Consider the following 23,504-nt stretch of genomic DNA (forward strand, 5'->3'; position numbering starts at 1 on the left):
TTAATAACCCATTTAAAAGGATAATTTTTTATAGGCCTAATTGACACCACTTGAATGTGAACTTGAATTAATTTGTCAGTAATGTTTACTTGTTTTAATATCCAATTATATATTCTTTGTTTTAATTGATTGCATTAGATCTGATTTTATATCAAGTAAATACTTCAAACCAGAATCAAAATATTTTTTACTGATTTGTAGCCAATTGATCCAGCCAATTTTAATAAGGGTTTATACAAAAGAATACAGGAATGGTATTTTTAATTACTATTTTAAATTTTGAAATGGAAATGGAAATAGAAACTTACTGTAAGACCTCTCTTTTGTCAACAAGCATTTGCCTTTGAAACTCACTGGCATTTTTTTTCTATGCAATCAATTATAGCAATATGTATTTATCTTTTTTTTTTTTTTTTAAGGAAAAACACACCTGTACTTAGTTTTATCAGGTCAGGATAGTGCTGTCAGATGAGAATTTGGATTTTTCTGAAGCGTATTTTTTGAAAATCAAAAGAAAAAAGTTTTCCCCAGCCTTTTTTTTCATTAATAATTTTATCAAAAAAAAAACAATCTTTCAGGCTCTGAATAGATACAGGTACACATGGGCATCAAAACAAGTTTCAAACTATGTAAACATTTTATTCAGAAAAATGTTATTTGAATGATCAGTTCTTAGAGCACCAAGTCTCTTTGATAGAATTATCATACAGTCATTAAGAGAAAGTTAAGCACTCAACTCATCATCAAAATTTGCCACTGTCAGCCCACTGCTAGATGGAAGCCTGTCTAAATGATAAATAAGCATCTATTTTGAGCTGTCCGCACCTTGAGCACTACTGCAGGAGATATGTGCGCTTTATAAATCTTAATAATAATAATAATAATAATATTATATTATAATAATAATAATAATAATAATAACAATAATAATAATAATAATAATAATAATAATAATAATAATAATAATAATAATAATAATTAGTAAAACTAAGGAAATTTAAAAAAAATTAAGGTAAGGAAATTTGTTTGTGTTGTGATCAAAAGTTTAAACTTTTAGTACATTCAAATACCAACACAGATGAGCTATTTTTCGAATAATAATAATAATAATAATAATAATAATAATAATAATAATAATAATAATAATTATTATTATTATTATTATTATCCTTATTACTCAGTAATTGTGTGATCACATCTTACCATCAGTGATGGCTCTAGAAATTTGCAAACAGGGGGATGAATTCAAAGGCGATCCATACCAAGTGACCATAAAGAGCTTCTAGTGACAGTCCAGAATTAAAAGCCCATGGTAAGATAAAAGATAAAAGAGGTAATCCCCTTGCTACACAAATTTTGCTATTCACAACAAAATAGTAAGGAACTGCAAATACAATCACTTGGGTTGGATTGGAAAATTGATACTATTAGTCTGCCGACGAAAGTTCCATGAAATATATTTTTCGAACCTTGGCGATGCTACCACTGCTAGCCATATATACTTTTCTAGTATTCATATACCTTCATGGTCACATCTCAGGTAAAATTTGGGAAACTAACATTCTTTAAATTCATGCTGAATAATTATGATGGTGAGTTCATCAAGTAGAAATGCATTGTTTAATATAGATTATTATCTACAACACGATGTTATTGTTCTCAAACAAAGTACATTGTTATATGGTGATAATGCATGCTTGCATCAAGAACTAAAGGTATTATTTTGTTACCTTTTTTTCTAACATAACCTGAAGTGTGGGCCTAAGGAACCAAACTTTAACTTTTGGCAATTTCTTTGAGGCTCTGCAAGAACTGAATGTACTGCGAGTGCTCCACGGATGTCGCAAATTCACAAAGTGTGTCAGTGAAGCTGTCAGTAACACCACGCTCTTCCAACATATTCATTAATAAATCATACAAATCCTGTGAATAAATTAAAATATTATTGCTATTTATAAATTATTGCCATTACAGTAAGATATGCTACATCATTCCAAATAATAATAATTAGACCATCACTGTTGACAAATATATATAATTTTATCATAGGATGGCAAGGGATACTGATGTAGTACCATTTTAATGTTTCTATACAGTAGTCAAATTTCAGCATATTTGTCTACATAAACAAACCCCTTCTTCAAGCCCCTTCTTCACATTTAAATGTCGTTCCCCACCCTTTAAAAGTTGAAAAATATGTACCCGAGTTCCTGAGTTTTTCCATCAATATCCCTTTAGTGTCTTTAAAAAAAGAATTCATTTGTACAGCATATGAAAACATATTTTTCTTTTGGAGCCCGGGTTTAACATTAGTGTATTACCAGTAACATATAATATATTATTTTTTCAAAGTTGGCATGGGTTCTAAATCTACGCTGTGCAAGTCACTTGTGTTCTTGCAGTGGCGGATTCAAAGGGAGGGGGACATTGCAAGCCCAGTCCCCCTAAATTTGTCTAAACAAAAAACATGGATATACAAAGAAAATTTTATTCATTTTTTAGGTCTGCGAGTGCGTTTACCAGCCATATAGAGGTGCCATTATAATAATTAATTTTCTTCCCTAAGCCCCAACCATGATGGGCCTGAGGTGGTATAGACCTCCATCTGTGAAAATCCCTCCCTGGGTCTCACCTATGTCAAAATCCTTGATCCGACACTGCCTTGACCAAGGCATTATTCATGATGCCCCTCTCCACCCCAGGAGTATTAATATGAGTACAAAATTCCCTAATATTTTCCATGCAGCTAACTACGGAATTTTAGTCATAGGCTTCGTTCCAATGAATTGGGTAAATACTGTGGAAAAGCAATCACAGACTTTGTTTTGTAGAGCGCTATATATACATACATATTATTATAATGATTGCACACGAATATCAGAGAAAAAAAATATTTACCCCATCCATGACTTCAGAGCCTACAGTATAGACACTATCCATTGATGGATCCTTATAGATAGACACCTCATCAATAATAAATTTATCTTCCTGTTGGTCAACTTCATCTTCCTCACCATCATTCAAGTCTGTAGAAAAGCTACACCTTAGTGAAAGTGTTGGTTGGCCATCCTTAGTTACCTCAACATGAAAGTCAGGATAAGAGCGCATCTGAAAATACAAAAATGTACAGTTACAGGCGAAAGGTTATATATTTATACACCGCAAAATACTAGAGTCCAGAATCCATGACAAGCTACAGGCTTTCAATAATTAAGTTGAATCATTATAAATAGTTATGTCCACTTTAATATAATTACCATTTCTTGCAGCAAATGACTGCAGCCCTATACCCAAGTACGGGCTTGTTTACCTGCTAATGAACGTCTCTTTGTACGCCGCCTGTGTGTGCAAGAACTGACAGAAGTACGTAAACTAGGGGAAGTCCCTGGTCGATGCTAAAAAAATAGTCGGTTGGGTAACGAAACGTCGACGTTCAGTAGGCCTAGTACCGTGCATAGGTGAGACTATCGCAATATTCGGTGATTTTACAAATCGATAAACAATAACGTTAAAAAATCCGATTTTTTAAAGTTATTTCCGATGCAGTCGCAGCTGGAGTCGCTGGCCACCATCAGTATTAAGAAGCGAGATCACCATCCTGTGCAGCTGTGGTAAACATCCAGCACAGCAATTAATTCCTCTCCTCGCCGACTTACCATAGCACTTAAAGTAAAATTTGAAGTATGTTTGTGATTTGTAATGCCAATGTACCCTCCTTCACTTTTGCAAAGAAAACGTCAGCGCTATTTTTAGTGTCGTGCAAAACGAATTCCAATGGACCTTGCTTAGCGCATACCGCGGCCTAGACCTCCAGGCACGTTGTCATCATGCAATTTACAAATCTTCATATAAGCATAGAGAAAGTATAGCCACATTTACGTATAAGAAAACAATAGAAAATCGTTCAAACAATCAACAAGCGTCCAAACGATTCACCATCGTCCAGACGCGAGCCGTAATTCAAGCGTGTAGCAAATGAATATTCATATTGCGTGGTAATTAGAATGGTTGATTTCTCAGACGCGTTCGTGATAGGGTGTTGACCTAGACGTGTTTCTGCCGTCAGGGATAATTTGGAGATCACGCCTTACTTGAGACACTATAAAATGGTTAAAACTACAGAGTTTCCTGGGGAAAAGCCTCCTGACACCTATCCATATGTACTAGGGAACACTAAAAGACCTGCCTTCTGAAACATAGGTCCCGCATTATCAAATCGTAGGTCCTTGATTGCCAATCGCGCCCCTTTTGGAAAAAAGAGTTTGGATACTAGACGAATAGTATACAGAGAGTAAAGGCAGCTAAGTCATGAGTATAAAAACATGGTGTTCAACCCACTGAACCACTTCATCTGCAAGGTGGAAAACCCTTTTAACCACATTTGTATGTGCACTATTTAGGCCTTCCATATAGCACCAGTAACAACTCTGTTTTTCTATTTTGATTTGTTTCTGGAAGAAACAAATGTTTGATTGATTGATTGATTGATTGATTGATTGATTGATTGATTGATTGATGATTGATTGATTGATATGATTAATTGATTGCTTACCAGAGGTCCTTCCTCATCTGATTCCCCTTCGCCCGAACCTTCAGCTTCAACAGAATGATTGATGTTAAAGGAGATCACAACTCTAAAATCATTATGAACGAAAAATAATTTATATAATTTTCTATAAGATCAATAACTGTAAAACTAAATAGCCAATCATTTCTAGGTATTGGGTCTTTTAATGAAACCAATGTTAGTCAGGCTTCCATTTTGAGCTCTTGTACATAACTAATTAATCAATTCTTGTTCTTGTGAAATTACAATGGCCTTCCATGATACAACTGCACTAGCAATTATTTTTTCTCCCATTCAATCTTTAAGTTGTAATAAATGATTGATAGTTAAAATAAATCATGTAGAGGAAGGAAAATACAGACAATCCAATTAGTCTTTTGACAATTTGTCAACAGAGATTAAACTGCCCTAGTTGCTGTTGTTGGCTGTTCATATTAAATAAGCCTTTGTAACCTCTAAATTGCCATACTTTTCGGGACTTCGCCCCTGGAACACTTTTAGAAATTGTGAGCGAAGCCCGACCACATTGACTTTACTTTCGTCACCCCCACCCTTCCACCCGGCAGAGACCTTGAATCGCCCTTAAGCAAATCTGGTGCCACCCCTGGGTTGATCACAGTGCAGTATTTGCTAAAGGGACTAAGCATCGTCATATCTCCTATTTTAAATACCAGTCCCATATTTCAACCTGTAAACACAGCAGAGAACATTAAGTGAAGTTGTGTAGCTTAGTAATGCTTTTCTTCTAATCTCAGGGTCCTGGGTTTAATTCCTATGGCAGTCAGCAAAATTTTTTCTCATGACTAAAAATAATTTCACTCCCTATTTAAGGCGTCTTCAATTTCATAAAGAGGTTTATTTATAAACATCATATGTGAATGAAATTCTTTAAAAAGGTAAATCAATCATACTCACCCTTCTCCATTCTCATTTTTTGACAAGCTAACCTTTGCGCCATCAAAAGTTGGATGAAAGCCTGGAACCTCAGGCAAGGCATCTTTCTGTTGGTGTTTTTTTTCAAGTTTTATTTCTCTTTCAAGAAAATTTGCAAGTTCTTTGTCACCTGAAAAGCGCATAAATAATATAAATCAAATTGATTAAATATATATGAATATTGTTTAAAGATACAAGACAGACAATATCATTGTTTATTGTTAACAAACCGAATTAAACAGTATTCAAAAACGCTAAAGTCATACGTACTTAAACATGGCATTATTTGTCATCAAAATAATAATTATAAAAAACAAAGTAACTTATGAATGGAATATAGAGAATTTGAGAGGCTACAACATTTTAAGTTATGCACTGACACTTCAAATAGCATTAAATAGTAATCTCAAACCATAAGTTATCTTTTTATAAAAAATATATATTTTTTGTCAGGAAACTGTACAGTAAAGGTAAGTATATTTGTGCAAAAAAAAATAATAAAGAGACTGGGATGGGTCAGAATATATTTAGACATTTCTATTAATTAATGTATAACTTTGAAATGAATTTATAACAAATTAAAACTGAAATCTAAATACAGAGCCAAAGCCCCTAAGTAGAGCATAGTTACAACGGTATATTTTAAAATTGGATTCATTTTCTGCATGTACAAAATATAGGCCTATCATATTCTATTGAAGAAAAATATTAAATAAATCGGGTACACAAGAAAGACTGAAAATAAGAATTTGAAATACATTCATGATTTGCAATTTATGCTTTGGGTACGATGCATATTATATTTCAAAAAAATAATAGGATTTTTAGTATGAATATCATACACTGGGATACATTTTGATCTTTGTGTGTCTACGGTAATTGCTTGGTCAAACCTCTCTATAATATATACCGTGGATCCCTCATTGGAAGAAAACAATTCCGGGAGATCTAGTTTTAAATGAGATTTCTAAAACACATTTAGTTTTTTACTTGGTGATACAGATGTAGGCTGGTTTTTACCCCGACATTTTTTCCCCGGTCTTTTTCTCCCCTAGGACAATACCCACCCTGTCTCTTATACACATCTAGATGTGTATAAGAGACAGTCGCACCCCTTTTGGTCCCCCACCCAACCCATGCATTAAATAAAACAGAAATTTAAATACAAGGAATACATCAGGATTTACATCATCTTTTTTATTAAATCTTTATTAAATCAAGTGCAATTGCTATTTCATTTTTTGTTTATTTATTCATTTATTTATCAATTACAATCAACAATATCAATCTTATAAAATGTTTTGATTTTTATTGAGTTCCAATAAAATTTAAGATGGTTGAGTACTGTAGAGCTCCTGCTTGATTTTAATAGAAAACATATATAAAGAAACTGACATCTTTGTTATGATTTTTATTGAGTTCCAATAAAATTTAAGATGGTTGAGTAGCTGCTTGATTCAAATGGAAAACATAAATTAAAAAACTGATATCTTCAACTGACTGGGCTGGCTGATTAATGTGCTCATTCAGCTAAATTAGTGGCAGACACTATGATGAGCGCCCTCATAAATTATGGTATGAAAATTGAAAGGTATAAGTAATGAATAATTTTGGCTTTTTATGGCCATGATGGTAACATCGTTGTACCATTTTGCGACAGATGTATGCACTCGCATGCACCCACTCATGTACTACTGTACACAGGACAAGCATACTTAATTTTTTTTAATTGCGCAGATGATACCTCAAAAAACCAGCTCAAATTTTAGCAGAAAATCGCTAGGAAAATAGGTGCGCATAATCATAATTATACATAAATATACTGCTTATATATTAAGATCAGGTCAAAGCCTGTGCAGAAATCGGCCTCTATTTTCCGAAATGCATGGATGGATTTCTATGCCAAATTTTTGCGCAGAGGATACATTCGTCGTGCTGGCCTTACTAATACTATACAGTCTCGCTCAGTCAAATGTCTATTAAGCCGGGCACACAGTGTGCGTCGTATGACTGTTGGCCGACGAATCCATCTCTGCTCTCTGTATGAGTGGTTAAAGACAGCATGCTGATTGTCCTGGGAGTCTGAGCAGATCTGAGAAGGGGGGAGCTGTTGACAAATGGCAATTAAGCGCCCTATTGTTTACTGTGTCATGCTCCGATGCGCACAAACCACCATCCACCCATCCTGCTGCGTAAAATGCCTATTAAAAACAGTTGCTTTTGCTTCAGGTTCTGTATGGAATGACGTTGAGGGTTTCAATACAATATTATTGTTTGAAACAAACTTACACATTTTCATTTATTTTAAGTAGTTTGTGTAAAAAAAAAAAAGATCACAATCTATTTAAGCAATTTGATTTTAAATTTGCCAACTACTTTTTGATGGAATTCTTAAATTAAAAACATTACCTTCTGTATGAAGTCCAGCACACCCACATGCACATAAATGTGATGGTCCCCTAACACCAACAATTCCTCCCATTTCAGGCGGTACGTTCATCCCTTGTGTTCCACCGCCTGGGTTCGATGCATACCATAATGATCTTGTGAAAGCCCTTGTTGTAGTATTCACGTCTTTAAAGCCAGTACATACTATTTTGCTTGAAGCCGATAAACTTGAGCTCTTTACTACGCTTGTTAAAAGACGATATGCTACTTTCGAAACATTCTGTAATTTAAATGCCATTTTATTTTATATTTTAATATCTCAAAAATACACATGTGCTTCCCACACCAACACTTGATTTTTGTAGTTACTAGGATTCAAACGGAGAATATTCAAAATGCTAGTTCCTTTCACCTACTTTCTCTACATCATTTTGAATGATCATAACTATACCAACAACGTCCCATCATGAAAGGCCAAAGGTCAAATTTCGCATCCACCCCTTTTCCCTTTTCCACAAATGAAAGTCAATATACTCTTTGATTGAACCACACAAGGGACAGTATGGAGAATACTGGCATTACTCGAGTGGAAGAAGAATTTTCTAATCTTGGAAAAGAATTCCACACTTTAAAAGTAAGTTTTGGGTAATACAGCCAGCCCTAGGCCTGAGCCTAGCCTGGCCTACCCTAGGCCCTACTACTAGGCCTAGGCCCTAGGCTAGGCCGTCTAGGCCTTGTAAGGATGATGACTACTAGCTAGGCTAGGCTAGGCCTAGCCTCTCTACTTACTGTACACTATACGAGGCCTAGGCTACTTCACTATTAGTTAGGGCCAGGCCAGCTAGCCTACGACGCGTGTAGGCAGGTTATTGGCCAGGTAGGCGGCCCTACCTACAGACAGTAGGCCTACCGGCCTGGCCCTAGACGTCCTTTCTTTGTTGTTAATAAGCAAGTAGGCCTAGGCCTAGTACTATTGTCCCCAACCCAACCCAGTAGAAGAACCTAGTGCCAGTGTTAATTTTTTATATGACCCTTTAGTCTAATATTAATAATTAATATTTATAATATCATTTATTTACATTGACAATTTTATTTTTTTTTTCATGTCGTTTTATTATGCAATGCCAGTACAGATTGTTACATCAGTCCAGTTGTAATTAATAATGAATTCCTAATTCTCATTAACATCCAATCAATTAGGAGTTTCTTCAAGACTGCTGTAACAATAGCCACTGCCTTGATAAATGTTTACTGTCACCCCTCACTCAAAATTGAAATAAGGCTTTGAATTTGCTACAGTAAAGTACTGTAGACCTAATACCAGACTGTAAAATATGGCTTCCGCGGGGAATATATGCCTATTATTTTTATTGGGAAGCACATTGAGGCTTAAGCATAATGTGCTATATAAGCCAAAATTATTATTTTTTTTATTATCCCCCGCACAAAAGTTAGGCCTAGAATTCCATCCGTGCATTTCGGAAAATAAGGGCTGCTTTTCACTCAATATTTGCCAAAAATTAGACCTTGGTTTTCTCTCAGCAACCAATGTATAAGCAGGTTTACAATTCTGCGCACCTATTATCCAAGTGATTTCCTGCTCAAATTTGAGTTGGTTTTCGAGATATCCTCCGCACAAAAAAAAAAATCCTTATATTGTGAAGTACTTGACCATATTGCTACCTGCTTTTTTTAAATCATTTCAGGAAGAACATGAAATATACTTAAAGAAGCTGGAAGAGCTCAAATCGTTGCAGGCAAGATGTATGTCAAAAGTTAACCATCAACAAAAGAGATACAAACTCCTTCTATCAGCACTCAACAGGTGATGAACAATTTTAGAGATTTTAGTATATAGCATATTATCAAACTGATTTTGTTAATTGAAGTACAGTACTTGCAATTTCAGTATATGGGACCACCACTAGAATCTATAGTAAAAAAGCAACATCAACAATAATGAGAATTTATAATCAAGAAAAAAAGAAGAAAGAAATTAAAAAAAAAAGAAAAATCGGCTGTCACGAGGCAACGTAACTGACATTTTTATCCATTTTGAGATAATATCATTTGGGAGTATATTAAACACTTCTGACCTGTGAAAATTTCAGCTGTCAACCATGAGTGGTTTCGGAGATAGCACCATCTATCTTTAAGCACAAAACTTAAAATCTAGTGATTTTTCGTGGTAAACAACATAACAGCCAGATTACGTAACAAAACAACGTATCTACAGTACGATGAAGATACGTTGTTTTGTCTCGGAATGGAATTAAAAAAATATTTTGGGCTGATAGAGTTTGGCACAGCAAAACTTGTTGATAGTGTTTTCATATCAATAATCATAGCAACGACATATGCAAAAACTAGATAATGCATATGATTGCCCCAGACGTGATAAATTTAAAATATGACGTACATACGACAATACTGTACCTGACAAGTTTCTGTGGTAAAACAACGTATCTGTGAATATCTTTAATAACGTTGCAATAAACCAATGGTTGTAATTAAAAATGTACATATAAGCATAATGTCTGTAGATATATACTGTTGTCATGCAAAATTTCACAAGGGTACTACAATTTATTGCCAAGTTGCAAACATGCAAAATTTAACTCTATTTTTCCTTGAAAAGTGAAAATTTCAAGTTACGTTGTTTTGCCACGGAACAGCCAAGAAGAAAGCAGAATGTTATTATGAATGATAAACGTACCCACTTAACTCCAATATAATGGTAAATTGAATGCAGCTAAATTGTTTAATTTGTCTTAAAATAGCAGGTTGAGCTTGAAAGCTGTGAATCCATGCATGATAGTCACCAAAAAAACAAAATCTGCCTTTATAATATAGTAATGTTACAGCCCTACCAACAATTGATATTTTTCATGTATAAAACATTAGACAGTTTGAGAAATCTACTTTGTGAATACGTACCTGGATAAACCAACTAATTGCTTGTTCTCTTCCTCAAAAGAATACCCCTCCATGTAATAAGACCACCTTAATTAATAGATGTAGCCAACACTTAGACTAAGTAAAATACAATAATTGAAAAAAACAATTAATTTTAATTTTAATTAAAGGAAAGGATTAGATCTGAGTGGAGAAGACCAGGTTAAAGTTAATGAGTTAAAAAAAAATATACAGAAGAACAAGAGTGATTGTCAAGAAGTTACGGAAAGCTTGCCAAAACCAAACAGGTAAGTTTGCCTCATGATAGGGAAATAGTAATTATGACACAATAATGAGAGAGATGATGATGATGATAATAATACGTCCGATAATGCTGGATAGAGCGTCATGCAATGCCTTTGCGAATGATTACTTATTTTACAAAGATTGCAAATTTTAATTAAATATTTACAATCTTCACAAAGGAATGATAATGAACATCTTAGATGTGTCGCTGCATGCTCTCTATGCATTGTATAGGTTCATTAAGATGACCCGTCCCTCTATGCTACTTAATAAAGAAACCGCACTTAATAAAGAAACTGCTATAAATCAATTATGGTAAAACCATCTCAGATGCAATCAATTTAAACAAGATTGAGTTTTTATCATTGCTGTAAAATGTTCTATTGTGAAGCTGAAGCACTTTTAGAGGTTATGTTGCATGCCTTCCAATCCCAGGGTCATGAATTCTAATTTACCAATTACAACTTTTTCTCAGCATGTGATTTGATGCTTTTAACTATAGTGTCAATATGAGATTTGTGGAGTTTGGGTTGTGTTTAGTTGAGAAAAATATCCTGGTAAGTGCATGATTTGGACCATGGATTGTGGCATTGAAATGTGATTAACTTAACCACCAGCCTATAACTACACTGTATTGTTTCTAGTCATCTTAATGTGCCTTTTCTTCAAGTTACTCTTTTTTTCACCTATAAATCAAAGTTTCAAATTTGTATATAAGATTTTGACATAAGCAATATACATTTGAGAAATGAAGAGGCAAAAAAAAATGATACAATGAAGGAAACATAAACATATGAACAAAGACATATTATAATATATGAATTTCACAAAGATGTTGAAACTGAATATCTGTCTTATATGTTTTTGTATTTCATGATTATTTTATAGTACTGTCTTATATGTTTTTGTATTTCATGATTATTTTATAGTACTTTCCTAAGTGTGATATTGGGCCGAGTGAGTGTTTCATTACTTACAAGAGCAGACAGGTAAGTACATTCTACAAGTTTATTATTTCTGTAGTATTTTCACATGACTGAAAAAATATGACTTGATTAGTGTATGAAAATGTATATTTCGATCCAAATTTAGAATTTCATTTTTCATTTCCATTTCATTTCTTTGTCTCAATACATTTTACATGTAAACAATGAAACAAGTTCATGCAGTACATTAGACAGAAACTACTAATCCAAACGTAAACAGAATCAAGTTGAGAATTTTTCAAAAATATAAATGCAGTTACTAAAACTATGTAGCAGAACAGTAGATAAAAAATTCTAGTTTTAAAAGAGATTTTAACGTTCTGCATACTATTCTTATTACTTTATTGTTCCACATTTTTCTTCTTTTTATCATGTACTGAACTAGCGGGACCATCAGGTTTTTGGTTCAATTCCATAGCTGCTCACTTTTTGTGATGGAGGGTTGAAATAAAGTTTCTGTAGTCTCAAGACTAAATAAGCAAATATATATCATCACCACAAAATAAATTTGTATTATATCATACGTGTAAAGCTAAAACATTCATTTTTTTCAGTTAAAAACTAAATGTCATTCCTCTACATTTTCCTTTTTCATACAATTTTCATTCATTTCATAATCATTTCAGATTATCTTATAAGGAAGAGTATGAACGTTTTAAGCTGAATTTATCATTGATTACCCAAATTTTTGCAATTTTGCTATATGGTTTTATAGAACTAAGGTAGGAATATTATGGATTAATTCACTAGTTGTGTTAACCCTGTTTCTAACATCTGAAAAATTAACCTTGCTGTATTACAGTAAGGTTAATTTTTCTTTAATAATTCAATTATGAAAGATATACTGCTACTAAAATCTAATGTAAACTCAAAAAATATTGAAAAGCTAAATTTGTGTATTTGAATCAGTTATCTTACAAATAAAAACCTACGCTTTAATAATAATATTCTTATATAATCTTTTTATATACACTTCAATTTTTGAGAGCAAATTTAAGGATTTGTTGTATTGAAAATTGATTTTTTTGATCTGTGATTATTTAAAAGTTGATAAAACGCAGTTCAATTAAAAGTTTTATTTAAATTTTTGAAGTTTTTTTTTTTTTTTAATTATTTGGTGGCATATCTTCAAAGAGCATGTGCAGCACTGCCCCAGCTGCCAAATCTCCCCTTTTTTGTGTAACTCAAACCCTTGGTTTTAAAGTACAGTAGAACAGCTTCAGGACCAAAAAAAGTGTCCCTGAATAGGGGTTGGCTATAATGTTAAAAGATATACTTTCCCTTGATTATTACCTGAAAAAGTGTCCCTTATTAGGGATGTCCCAAAAGAAGGGTTCTACTGTATACCAGTATGTAATTTGCAAAGCACTAACGTCTGCATGTTATTAAGCTTAGTAACTCTTTCTGTTGCATGTTCTAACTACACTATTGTTCTTTACTAGACTCAACTATAAGGAACAGTATGAAATATTTAAACTGTATCTCAGTTTAATTGTATTTGTTGTGTCTCTCCTCCAGAGCTTTGTGTCTGGCATCAGGTACTATTAATATTCTATTATTAACAATATATTCTCTAACAAAGGCAATCAGTCGGAATACAATAGACACCGTATAACAGCTGTTTATTTTCCTCATCTTTGGACTCGATAATTGATTGTTTTTATTTGATTTGAGCGGAGGGCTTGTAAACAGTTAAAGAGTCAGACCTAGTGCAAACATGTTTGCATGATAATTTCTTATGGGTCCCACTCATTTTCTAAAATGTGCATGGTCCATGGAAATTCTTGTACGGTACAGTATATGTTAAATCCAGCAAAACATTAATATAAAATATTAATTATTTTTAATGTACATTATATAAGTATAGATAGCATAACCTGACAGCATTGTTGTTAAAAATTGTAATGACTAGCAAATAAGTGCCCAGAAGCTAATTAAATTATACACTTGAATAAGCCTCCTACCTAACCCCTCCACATACACGCACAGTATAGCTTAGCACCCTTGGGTGAATGAGCTTCTTGGCTTCAGTGCACACACTTAATTAATAGCAATGCTAATTTGAGAGTGAAAGTGTATTGTAATTTATGTTGTAAATTATATTGTTACTTTGAATGGGAGTTGATTAATATTGCACTATTTTAAAATATGTAAAAAGGTTTAGAATGGTATACCTGCATACACTCAACTCTGCATTTCCTTTTAGGTTTTGTCAAGAATGATAAAATGCATGCAAACTAACAACCTAAAAACAGATGAGGAGATCATAGTTTGATCTACTAAGGTCTATTATGATCTGATCAATTTTTAACATTTTGTTCAGTGGGCGTATTATAATTGATGGATATTTCATGTGGTGCTACCTACTAATCTTGTCTGCATGTCTGCCAGCCTGTAACACAAATTGAGATTTGTTTTCATGGCTTTAGAGCTATTTTGTGTGTTTGTTGGGGTACAGAATAGAAATGATTTACATATATATGATAGATCAGTGTGGCAGTATCAAACCAAAAGCTCAGCTAAATTTGTATAATGTTTTTGCCCTACTATGGTTTTGTACTGTAGTACCTGCTGCTACACTATCAACACTATCCACTAAGTGTAAGCTTGGTGGTCTAGTTGTTATGACATCAGGCTACTTATCTGGAGGTCATGGGTTTGATTTCCACCTGAATAACTTTCAGGATTTTTTCTTAAGTATTTGGGAACGTACTGAGAATACGATACCATGTCAGGTAGGAAAAACATCACTCTGATTAAATTTCCTTATGCAAACAACATCAAAATAAATAAATTTGTATGTTTTTTTATTTGAAGACCATGTGTTTTGATTAATCAAAGACAGTAACTAAAGTACATTTTTTTTTTTAAAGATTTATAGATGCAATTTTCCATTTCCTACTTGTTTGGTATTACTGTACTCTAGTCATCCGTGAGAGTATTCTACGACACAATGGATCAAGGTAAAGATTTTGCTTAAATTGTAAATACACACACAAATAAACTGGGTCCAGAGAGCAACCCATAGAATCACAGACATTTTTTGCAGATCATTCCATTTATTTCCCCCAAAGAAATATATTTATTTATTTATTTATTTGTTTATTTACACTCTCATTCTACAGCGGGAAACCTGCCACTTACAGAATGGATTAAAATATTAAACATTAAAATATGACAATATGATTAATATAATAATAATAATAATAATAATAATAATAATAATAACAGTAACAATAATTCATCTTATACAATTTTACAAATTTTCTTACAAAAACATCCATAACTCAAAGAAAAGGTCAATAGAGTTGTCTTTGACAACACAGTTATTAAAAAGAAGACAAATATGTGAAATAAAACCATTTTTGGTAACATTGACACGACAAAATGGAACATAAAGCAGATTACATTTAGAATTACGTGTTCGACATCCAATAGCTTTAACATGAAAGGAGAACAAGGAAATAAAGTTACAATCAAACAGAGAATTCACACACTTATACAGAAACTGAAGATCAAAGACAGAACGACGAGAAACGAGAGAAGGGAGGGAAACTGACAACACATGACAATGACAAGTAGAATAAACAAAACGAACAAAACGATCCTGAACCTTTTGAAGACGGGTACTATGAGTAGAAGAAAACGAATTAGTTACAACACTACAATACTCAAGTGATATGTATAGTTTAATCAAGGTTTCAGAATTTTTAAAACACCAGCAGTTACGACGTATCATACCCAGCATTCTATTAGCTTTACTAACTATGGCATTAACTTGAGGAATAAAGTTTAAATGACAGTCAATAATAATACCAAGATCTTTATGATGGTCAACTCTTTCAAGAATGTGATTATTGATATTATATGCATATTGGATATATCGTTTTTTGTTGGTAATTGTCATTACTTTACATTTAGGTAAATTTAAACTAAGCTTCCATGTAGTGGTCCAACTAAAGAGACTGCAAAGATCATTCTGAAGTGAATTGGAATCATTAGGAGAAGCAATAGTTTTAAAAAGTTTGAGATCATCAGCAGAGAGTAAGCAAGAGGAGGACAAATTAGGAGGAAGGTCATTGATAAAAATATTAAAAAGGAGGGGGCCAAGGATCGAGCCTTGAGGAACTCCTGAAAGTACAGTGAGCCAATCAGAGGTTTGACCTTGATAAAACGATTGATAAAAGATACGGCTAAGAGGATAAGATAAAGGGTCGGCACCAAGTTTGAGAATTTTGTTAAGCATAAGATCATTACCAGGAGCTTTACGTGTATCAATACATTTAAGAAGATCAGCGATATGGGATCTCTCAATAGGAATAGAGTGAAGTTTACCAAGAGGATAGTCGGGAAGAGGGGGAAGATCTTCAGATGGACCACCAGCATTGAAGATTGAGTGAAAATAGTTATTAAACATGTCAGCTTTTTCTTCAGGCTTAAAAAATATTCCAGGAGGCTATCGTTTATGCTCTTGTTCTTCATGGTCTTCTGTGAGATGTTCTCCTCCTCTACTTTCATTTAAGGTGATCATTTTTGTAACATAATTTCACAAATTAGCAGTAAAATAAATATGATGTACAAATATGTGTAATTATACATTTCCTTTTCAGAGTCTAATTTGCATATGTAATCTTTATTTTTTTTAGTCATCTGGAAGGCGAAACCGATTAAAAATTTAATTAACATGCATATAGTCTTTCTATGATTAATATTTATGTTATCACTTTTATTATTTTGCAGAATAAAAGGGTGGTGGGTAACCCATCACTACCTTAGTGTGGTGTTAAGTCTTTTAAGAAACCGATTAAAAATTTAATTAACATGCATATAGTCTTTCTATGATTAATATTTATGTTATCACTTTTATTATTTTGCAGAATAAAAGGGTGGTGGGTAACCCATCACTACCTTAGTGTGGTGTTAAGTCTTACTCTACTTATATGGCCAGATAGTGTTACTTACAAACTATTTAGAAGTCAGTTCATGATGTTTTCTATGTATATGAGTAAGTTCAATATCTGTATTATAAATTCCCTTTAATTAAATTGTGACAATAATTTTATGGGTAACATGTTTAAATTAAGCCTCTAATTGGTCACTTTGTTCATAATGATATCTTCAGTATTTTCACGTTTCTGTCAAATACATTATCCTGTTTTTGTGTGAAAAAAATAAATACTGTAGGAAATATTTAATATTATTAGCTGCTTAAAATATCATTTGTAATAATCTACAAGAAAAATCACCCAATAGAATTTACATAAATATACACACATCAACAATAAATAATACTATATTAGTATAAGAACTTTGTTTCTCCTTTGTTCTCTTTCTATTTTGTTTGTTTTTGTGCAGTTTTGGAAAAATTAGGATATTAATTATTATTCTAGGCACAATGATGCTTTTATTTAATATTAACTTTCTTATTTATGTATTAATTCATTTTTAAATAATATTTTAAATTTTATAGGTGTATATAATGATATTGTAAACTTTGATTATTTACTGTACTGTTTTTAAAGTATTTTTATACCTAAATAGATAGATGAAAACGACATGATTAAATTGTTAAAAACTAATTGGGATGTTTATGCTATATTTACAGTATTTGAACTGACAGTGTTTTTTGTCTTCATTTCAGGCTTTGTGCAGCTGCTTCAATACTATTACCAAAGTGGTTGTCTTTACCGCCTTAGAGCTTTGGGTGAAAAACGCGATATGGATATTACGGTTGGTAAGTGTAGCATTACATTTTCGGACATTTGCTTCCATGCATTCCAGGTTTAGTGTTGTAGATGCGTTTCGTTTTCTGATCAACGTTTTTTTTTTTATTATTGTTTCTAGAGGGTTTTCAGAGATGGATGTGGAGAGGTCTTCAGTTTATTCTTCCATTTCTTTACCTGACTTATGTATGTACATTGTTATATTTTTTGTTAATGTTCAAATTATATATATATATATATATATATATATATAGGTACATATACATTGTTTAAATAAGGACATGACGGAACATCGTAGGCTACCCTGTAGCTTTTCAACGAATAAAGTCCTATAAAAGTCATTGTGTAATAAAATGCCTCCGACGGGATTCGAACCTGCGACCTCTCGCTGAAAGGCGAGCATCATAACCACTAGACCATGAAGGCTTCATGATTGAACAGGCCCAAATAACCGTCAGGAACATTGTATTACACAATGCTACACCTCAAGAGGCGTTCGGCCAGATAAATCTGGCAATACGGCTAGAAATACTGTCGTATAATAATATATGATATTGAAGAGAGTTAGCCGTTAACACTGTTGAAAAAGTATAATATAAATCGTCAAAGGTACATATACAGTGTTTAAATGAGGACATGATGGAACATCGTAGGCTACCCTGTAGCTTTTCAACGAATAAAGTCCTATAAAAGTCATTGTGTAATAAAATGCTCCGACAGGATTCGAACCTGCGACCTCAAGGTGAGCGTCATAACCACTAGACTACGAAGGCTTTATGGTTGAACAGATCCAAATAACCGTCGGGAACATTGTATTACACAATGCTATGCCTCAAGAGGGCGTTCGGCCAGATAAATCTGGCAATACGACCAATAACATCCAATCACTATTAGGAATTTGTTTATAAGACTGGTGAAACAATAGCTACTGCCTTAAAAATAATCTTGTGGGTTTTTTTTCTTTTTTTATTGCCACAGATTTTCCAGCTTTATAATGCATACAAATTATTTGAACTCTCAAGACATCCTCAATGTGAAGAATGGATGGTGAGTTTAGAGTAGAGTTGAATAGCTTGGTGGTTAAGATGCTTGCCTTCTAATCCCAGAATCCTGGGTTCAATTCCTGTGACAGTAGTACTTTTTCTCACGACTAAAAACAACTCCACACCCTAAGCCTAAGCTAAGCCTCTTAAAGAGACGTCGCTGATAAAGGCATCACACTATTTTCATTTACTTAAGGGGGTCCCTGAATATCAGCCAACCTTCTAGGATCATTGTCTATAAATGTGGTTAGAAAAAAATGATCGAATAATCATCTTTCTTGAATAAACAACATTGTCAGATATACACTCCAACAAACATGATTCTATTTTGAATATACATCGAGGAGAATACAATTTTAAGTTCCTTGAAATTTTGTATCATCTGAACACTTTTATTTATCTGATTTTCTAACAGAATGATAATAATGTAACATTTCAGATGGGTCTTTATACAACATACAATTTTATCCGACCAATAATTTCTAATAAATGCTGCTCAAAAATAGCCGGCTCTTATAGAAAGCACTGCCAAGAAGCCTTCAAAAATGTGCTTTTTTGCTTACTGTATTTGATTATTAACAGTAACTTGAGTATGTTTGTTGTATATAAATTATACACACAATAGCCGATTAAAATTTTATAAACGTTAAATAATATATGAACTATAGTTCTTTTTCTATCTCTGTCCATATGAGAATTAGATACATGTATATTTTTAGTCAATTTAACGTAGCTACTGGCACATCGATTCACTACTAAGCCTTAATGGTGTAATGGTTACGACATGTGCTGTATATATGGTGTAACAGTTATGGCATATGCTGTATATGTAAAAGGTTTTCATGGCCTGCTAAAGGCTTATGATAATGTTTTTTTGTTATTTCAGGTTGGTGCAGCCGGAACGATTTTCTTGTTACTATTCATTGGAAATTTTACGACTACATCTCGTGTAGTACTTGAAAAAAGTCGGAAGGCATTTGTTAAGAATAAATAATTTGATAGACCCCTGTTTACAAAATTCATCTTGCGCCCAATGAAATTATAATAATCCAGATATTATTAATTTCATGAATTTATATTATTGCTGTTATTTTTGAAAATTATGGTACAGTAGATGTTATAGTTATTAATGATATAATATATAATGGCTAATGAAGTTACTCTCTGATCCTGTTATAATTTAAGTAGAACAAATGTACATGTTATTAATATAATATATTATGTTATTAATAAATATTGACAAGTATGTTGTGGACAATGAATGAGAAGATTAATGTGAATGTTTTTAACACTTTATCAGATACAACAACAGCTAATACCATACCTGATTGAGCTAATAAATAATTCCACTCCCAATATATTATTAAAATATAATAATTATAATTTTAATTATAGTTGTTAAACTTGTCATTGATATCTGGGATGGATGAAAAAATGTTTTTTTAATTGACTATATTAAATGACTAAAGTTAAGTTACCTGCTAATACAAAGTTATTGTGATTTTCAATCCATTAATCGTCATCTACAAGTCACAATTTTAAAGTCTTCCTAAACCGTAAAATCTCCTTCCGTAAAACCCCACCAGGGTTTTATTCCAGGGCCCTGACCAATACTCTAGGTGGCCCCCTTGGTTTTGTTGCCCCCTCCCCCTGTCAGACTTTTTGGACCCCAGTTAGAAAATTTCATTCGATCAAACATCTATGACAAACTCACATCTTCCTGAATTAGTGAGTTATCATAATGTATAACAGCTTGTCAGGTGTTGACTTTATTTGTCATCAAAAATAACAATTACAAATCAATTTGAAACAAGTACAAAGAACCACAGGAATGATATTTTGCCCTACCTGACGTATTATCATACTGAATATTTGGTACAAACGTTCCCAAATACGCGAGAAAAACATGTTCAGCCCGTTACAGTACAAACTTTCCTGTACAAAGAAGCAACGTTAAAAACAAATCTTCAAATACATTAAAAGTTGAGATGTCTGGATTACCCATATAGTCCAAGGACTTATTTCCCATAGGGTGTGGGTTTTGTATTTGTTTCTAAGCTTACAAGCTTTTCTCACTTAATGCTACTTGATAGAGAGAGACTGTGATTTAAGTGGTTTGAGCAACGGGCAAAAACAACTTAACCAGTTTAAGACTCAAATCAATTGGAAGTCCAGATCCTTTGCTGTTACACCACATTCTTCCACTTTTATGCTTACCACATAGAACTACAGGTGTGATCAATTCCAATTTTCAAAATTAAATGTGCTTTAATTGGACTTGCACCTTCTATAAATTGAAAATATTTTTGTAAATGAATAAAAACTATTTAAATTAAACTTAATAAGAAATTTGAGTAATTGTTTTGTGTACAACATGCAATAGTTTTTTTTTCTTTCATATATTATAATTTCCATTAATTTGAATAGTATTTGAATAGTAGTTCCATTGTTATTTTATTTGGCATACTTTTCCAAATACTATTAATTTTTTGTTTAATTTTGTTATGTATGTATAAGTACATTGTTCCTAAAATTAGACCTAATAAGAGATTTGTTTACAAATACATGCAATCAGGTTTTTTTTTTAAATTTAATGTATATTTTCTATGTAATTTAATTAATTAGTTTTATTGTTACTTTCATCTGGCATTGCTTTTCTAAATACAGTATTGTAATATCAATTTGCCATTTTGATTTGTTGTATGTATTATGTACATATATTATTAAATTAGGTTGTTGGATTTAAATATTGTCTTGAATCAGGAAAACTAATGAAGTGTGTTATAATTTAGTGTTTAATATTTGAGACATGAAGGATAGGATGATTACAAAGTAAATTAATATTTTTAAGTTAAAGCTTACCAAGTCAAGCTTTGATTTATATGATTTATAAATTAAACAACTGGCATGCAGGATTTGGCGGTAGGGCATGAGAGTCCAGTCCGCAACATGGTGGGGCTGAGGTGTGAAAATTTTGAGAATATGAACCTCTAGGTGCCCAGAAACTGCACTCACATACCTTAAAAATTTTACCGGTAATTCATATCAACAATATAATACAACGTCTATTTTTTCCTTAATACAGTTCCCTCTCCAATTCGAGACCACCGTTGGGGCCTGAAAATTTGTGTGGTCTCGTCGTTCAGTCCCCAGTTAGAGAGCTAGCTTTGTGTTAAAATATTGAAGATTGTTATTTCAGTTGTTTGAAAAATGGGTCTTGAATTAGAGGGGTCTTGGATTGGAGTGTGCACTGTACATTTTAGGGGGTGCGATAGCACCGTATGTAACCCTATGCATCCACCCCAGTATATTTACATTTGTAGTATTAGGAGAATTGTTATACAATATTTCTTTATTTTATTTATATTTTATTACTGCATTTAACGATTATAGAATTAAGAGCAATTGTTATTATTATTATTATAGTTTTTTGGGGGATTTTTTTGTTTGTTTTTTTTTTTGTGTTGATGATGGTGTTCTTGCATGCACTTGTTGTGTCATGACTCAGTAAGTTGGACTTTTTATTTGGTTATATTAAGAATGAGAGAAATGTATTAACAGTTTGTTAAGGATCATAAAAAGAATAAATTTACAATAATAATATGTATGTGTTTAGTGTTGTGTGATTATTATTTCCTTCGAAAACCAAGTGTTAAATAAATTAGATAAGAGATTAAATGGCTAAAACTTAGCTTCTCTAATCCTACCGCTACATGGTAGGCCTAAGGAAACACTTCAAAGCCCACTCTCAACGACCAGGCCCTCGTCTGTGTTAAAGGAGAACATACTATTTCGATGTGAGTTTTCGTCAGGAGAATTTCATAGGAGTGATGTTTTGCCCTACCCAACATGCTCATTTAAATGAACCAAATCAACTTTTATTACCGTAAAGTAATTATAGTACGTTGCATTTATATAGCATCTTATACAATCGATAGATCGTTTCAACAATGATTAATATAATTTAAAACGTAACACAAAATTCGGGAACTAAAAATGGTACTTAATCGAATTATATTGACGAATGACAAAGTATATTTGGAAAAATGGTTTACAGACGTTTTACAACAAAAATGACAGAAATTTAAGGACTAAAATGTATACGCAAAAAAAAATTTGGGAATGGTATTTCTTAAATATCCGCATTGTATTAATTAGCAAGGAAAATTTTATCTTGTTTTATGATTTTCAATTTTTAAAAAAACCTATAAAAAAATTAGAGAGAAATTCAGATACAAGTGTATCTGAAATCCATAACAAATCTCTGTACTAACAATTATTTCGTTTTGTTGTAATGCCAGTTACAGATGGAAGTGTTTATAACTGACGTGCATTGCAATTTGGACACTGAATTGTTTCAAATGAAAGCCCTTGTCGAGAGGTTGCAATACAGGCGCTGAAAAAAGTTAAACTGTTACAGCGCCCTCAGGAATCATGACAAGTGGCACGCCACATAGGGCAAATACACGCCAAATTGCGTTAAATTACGAAAATACTTAATTGTTTTGGCAATCAAAGATTTAGTATAGTTGCCTAGAAACATATATACGTGTCATATATACTAAGGGTCATTAACTAATGTTTAATATATTAATCAAACCAATGTTAATTGGTAACGGATAATATGTGTTTTTGGCTTTCCATACATGATGGGTGTGCAATG

At 32.7% G+C, this 23,504-nt stretch overlaps 2 protein-coding genes across 4 annotated transcripts; one reads left to right on the forward strand and one right to left on the reverse strand.

Annotated features, from left to right (window-relative positions):
* Positions 1 to 618: 618 nt before the first annotated feature.
* Positions 619 to 8,323, reverse strand: LOC117109596 (complement component 1 Q subcomponent-binding protein, mitochondrial-like). The gene is made up of 5 exons (XM_033251975.1): positions 7,910 to 8,323; positions 5,483 to 5,630; positions 4,553 to 4,634; positions 2,899 to 3,108; positions 619 to 1,923 (listed from the first exon to the last, which is right to left on the reverse strand). The coding sequence occupies exons 1-5, from the start codon at positions 8,184 to 8,186 to the stop codon at positions 1,777 to 1,779; spliced, it is 864 nt and encodes a 287-aa protein (XP_033107866.1). The 5' UTR covers positions 8,187 to 8,323; the 3' UTR covers positions 619 to 1,776.
* Positions 8,322 to 22,444, forward strand: LOC117109595 (transmembrane protein 120A-like). Of its 3 annotated transcripts, XM_033251972.1 has the most exons (12): positions 8,322 to 8,522; positions 9,595 to 9,713; positions 10,975 to 11,091; positions 12,019 to 12,078; positions 12,702 to 12,797; positions 13,518 to 13,613; positions 14,949 to 15,038; positions 16,953 to 17,080; positions 17,717 to 17,809; positions 17,920 to 17,984; positions 18,777 to 18,845; positions 19,728 to 22,444. In XM_033251972.1, exons 1-12 carry the CDS (start codon positions 8,451 to 8,453, stop codon positions 19,833 to 19,835), a joined length of 1,113 nt encoding a protein of 370 aa, XP_033107863.1. In that variant the 5' UTR covers positions 8,322 to 8,450; the 3' UTR covers positions 19,836 to 22,444. The 3 variants fall into 3 exon arrangements, with proteins under 3 accessions (XP_033107863.1, XP_033107865.1, XP_033107864.1); XM_033251974.1 differs by lacking the exon at positions 12,702 to 12,797; XM_033251973.1 differs by lacking the exon at positions 13,518 to 13,613 and having other exon boundaries at positions 19,728 to 20,103.
* The last annotated feature ends 1,060 nt before the right edge of the window (positions 22,445 to 23,504 follow it).

Source organism: Anneissia japonica, unplaced genomic scaffold (assembly GCF_011630105.1).
Source record: "Anneissia japonica isolate Jap-2015-1 unplaced genomic scaffold, ASM1163010v1 scaffold287829_len2072220_cov186, whole genome shotgun sequence".
Taxonomy (NCBI): Eukaryota; Metazoa; Echinodermata; class Crinoidea; order Comatulida; family Comatulidae; genus Anneissia; species Anneissia japonica.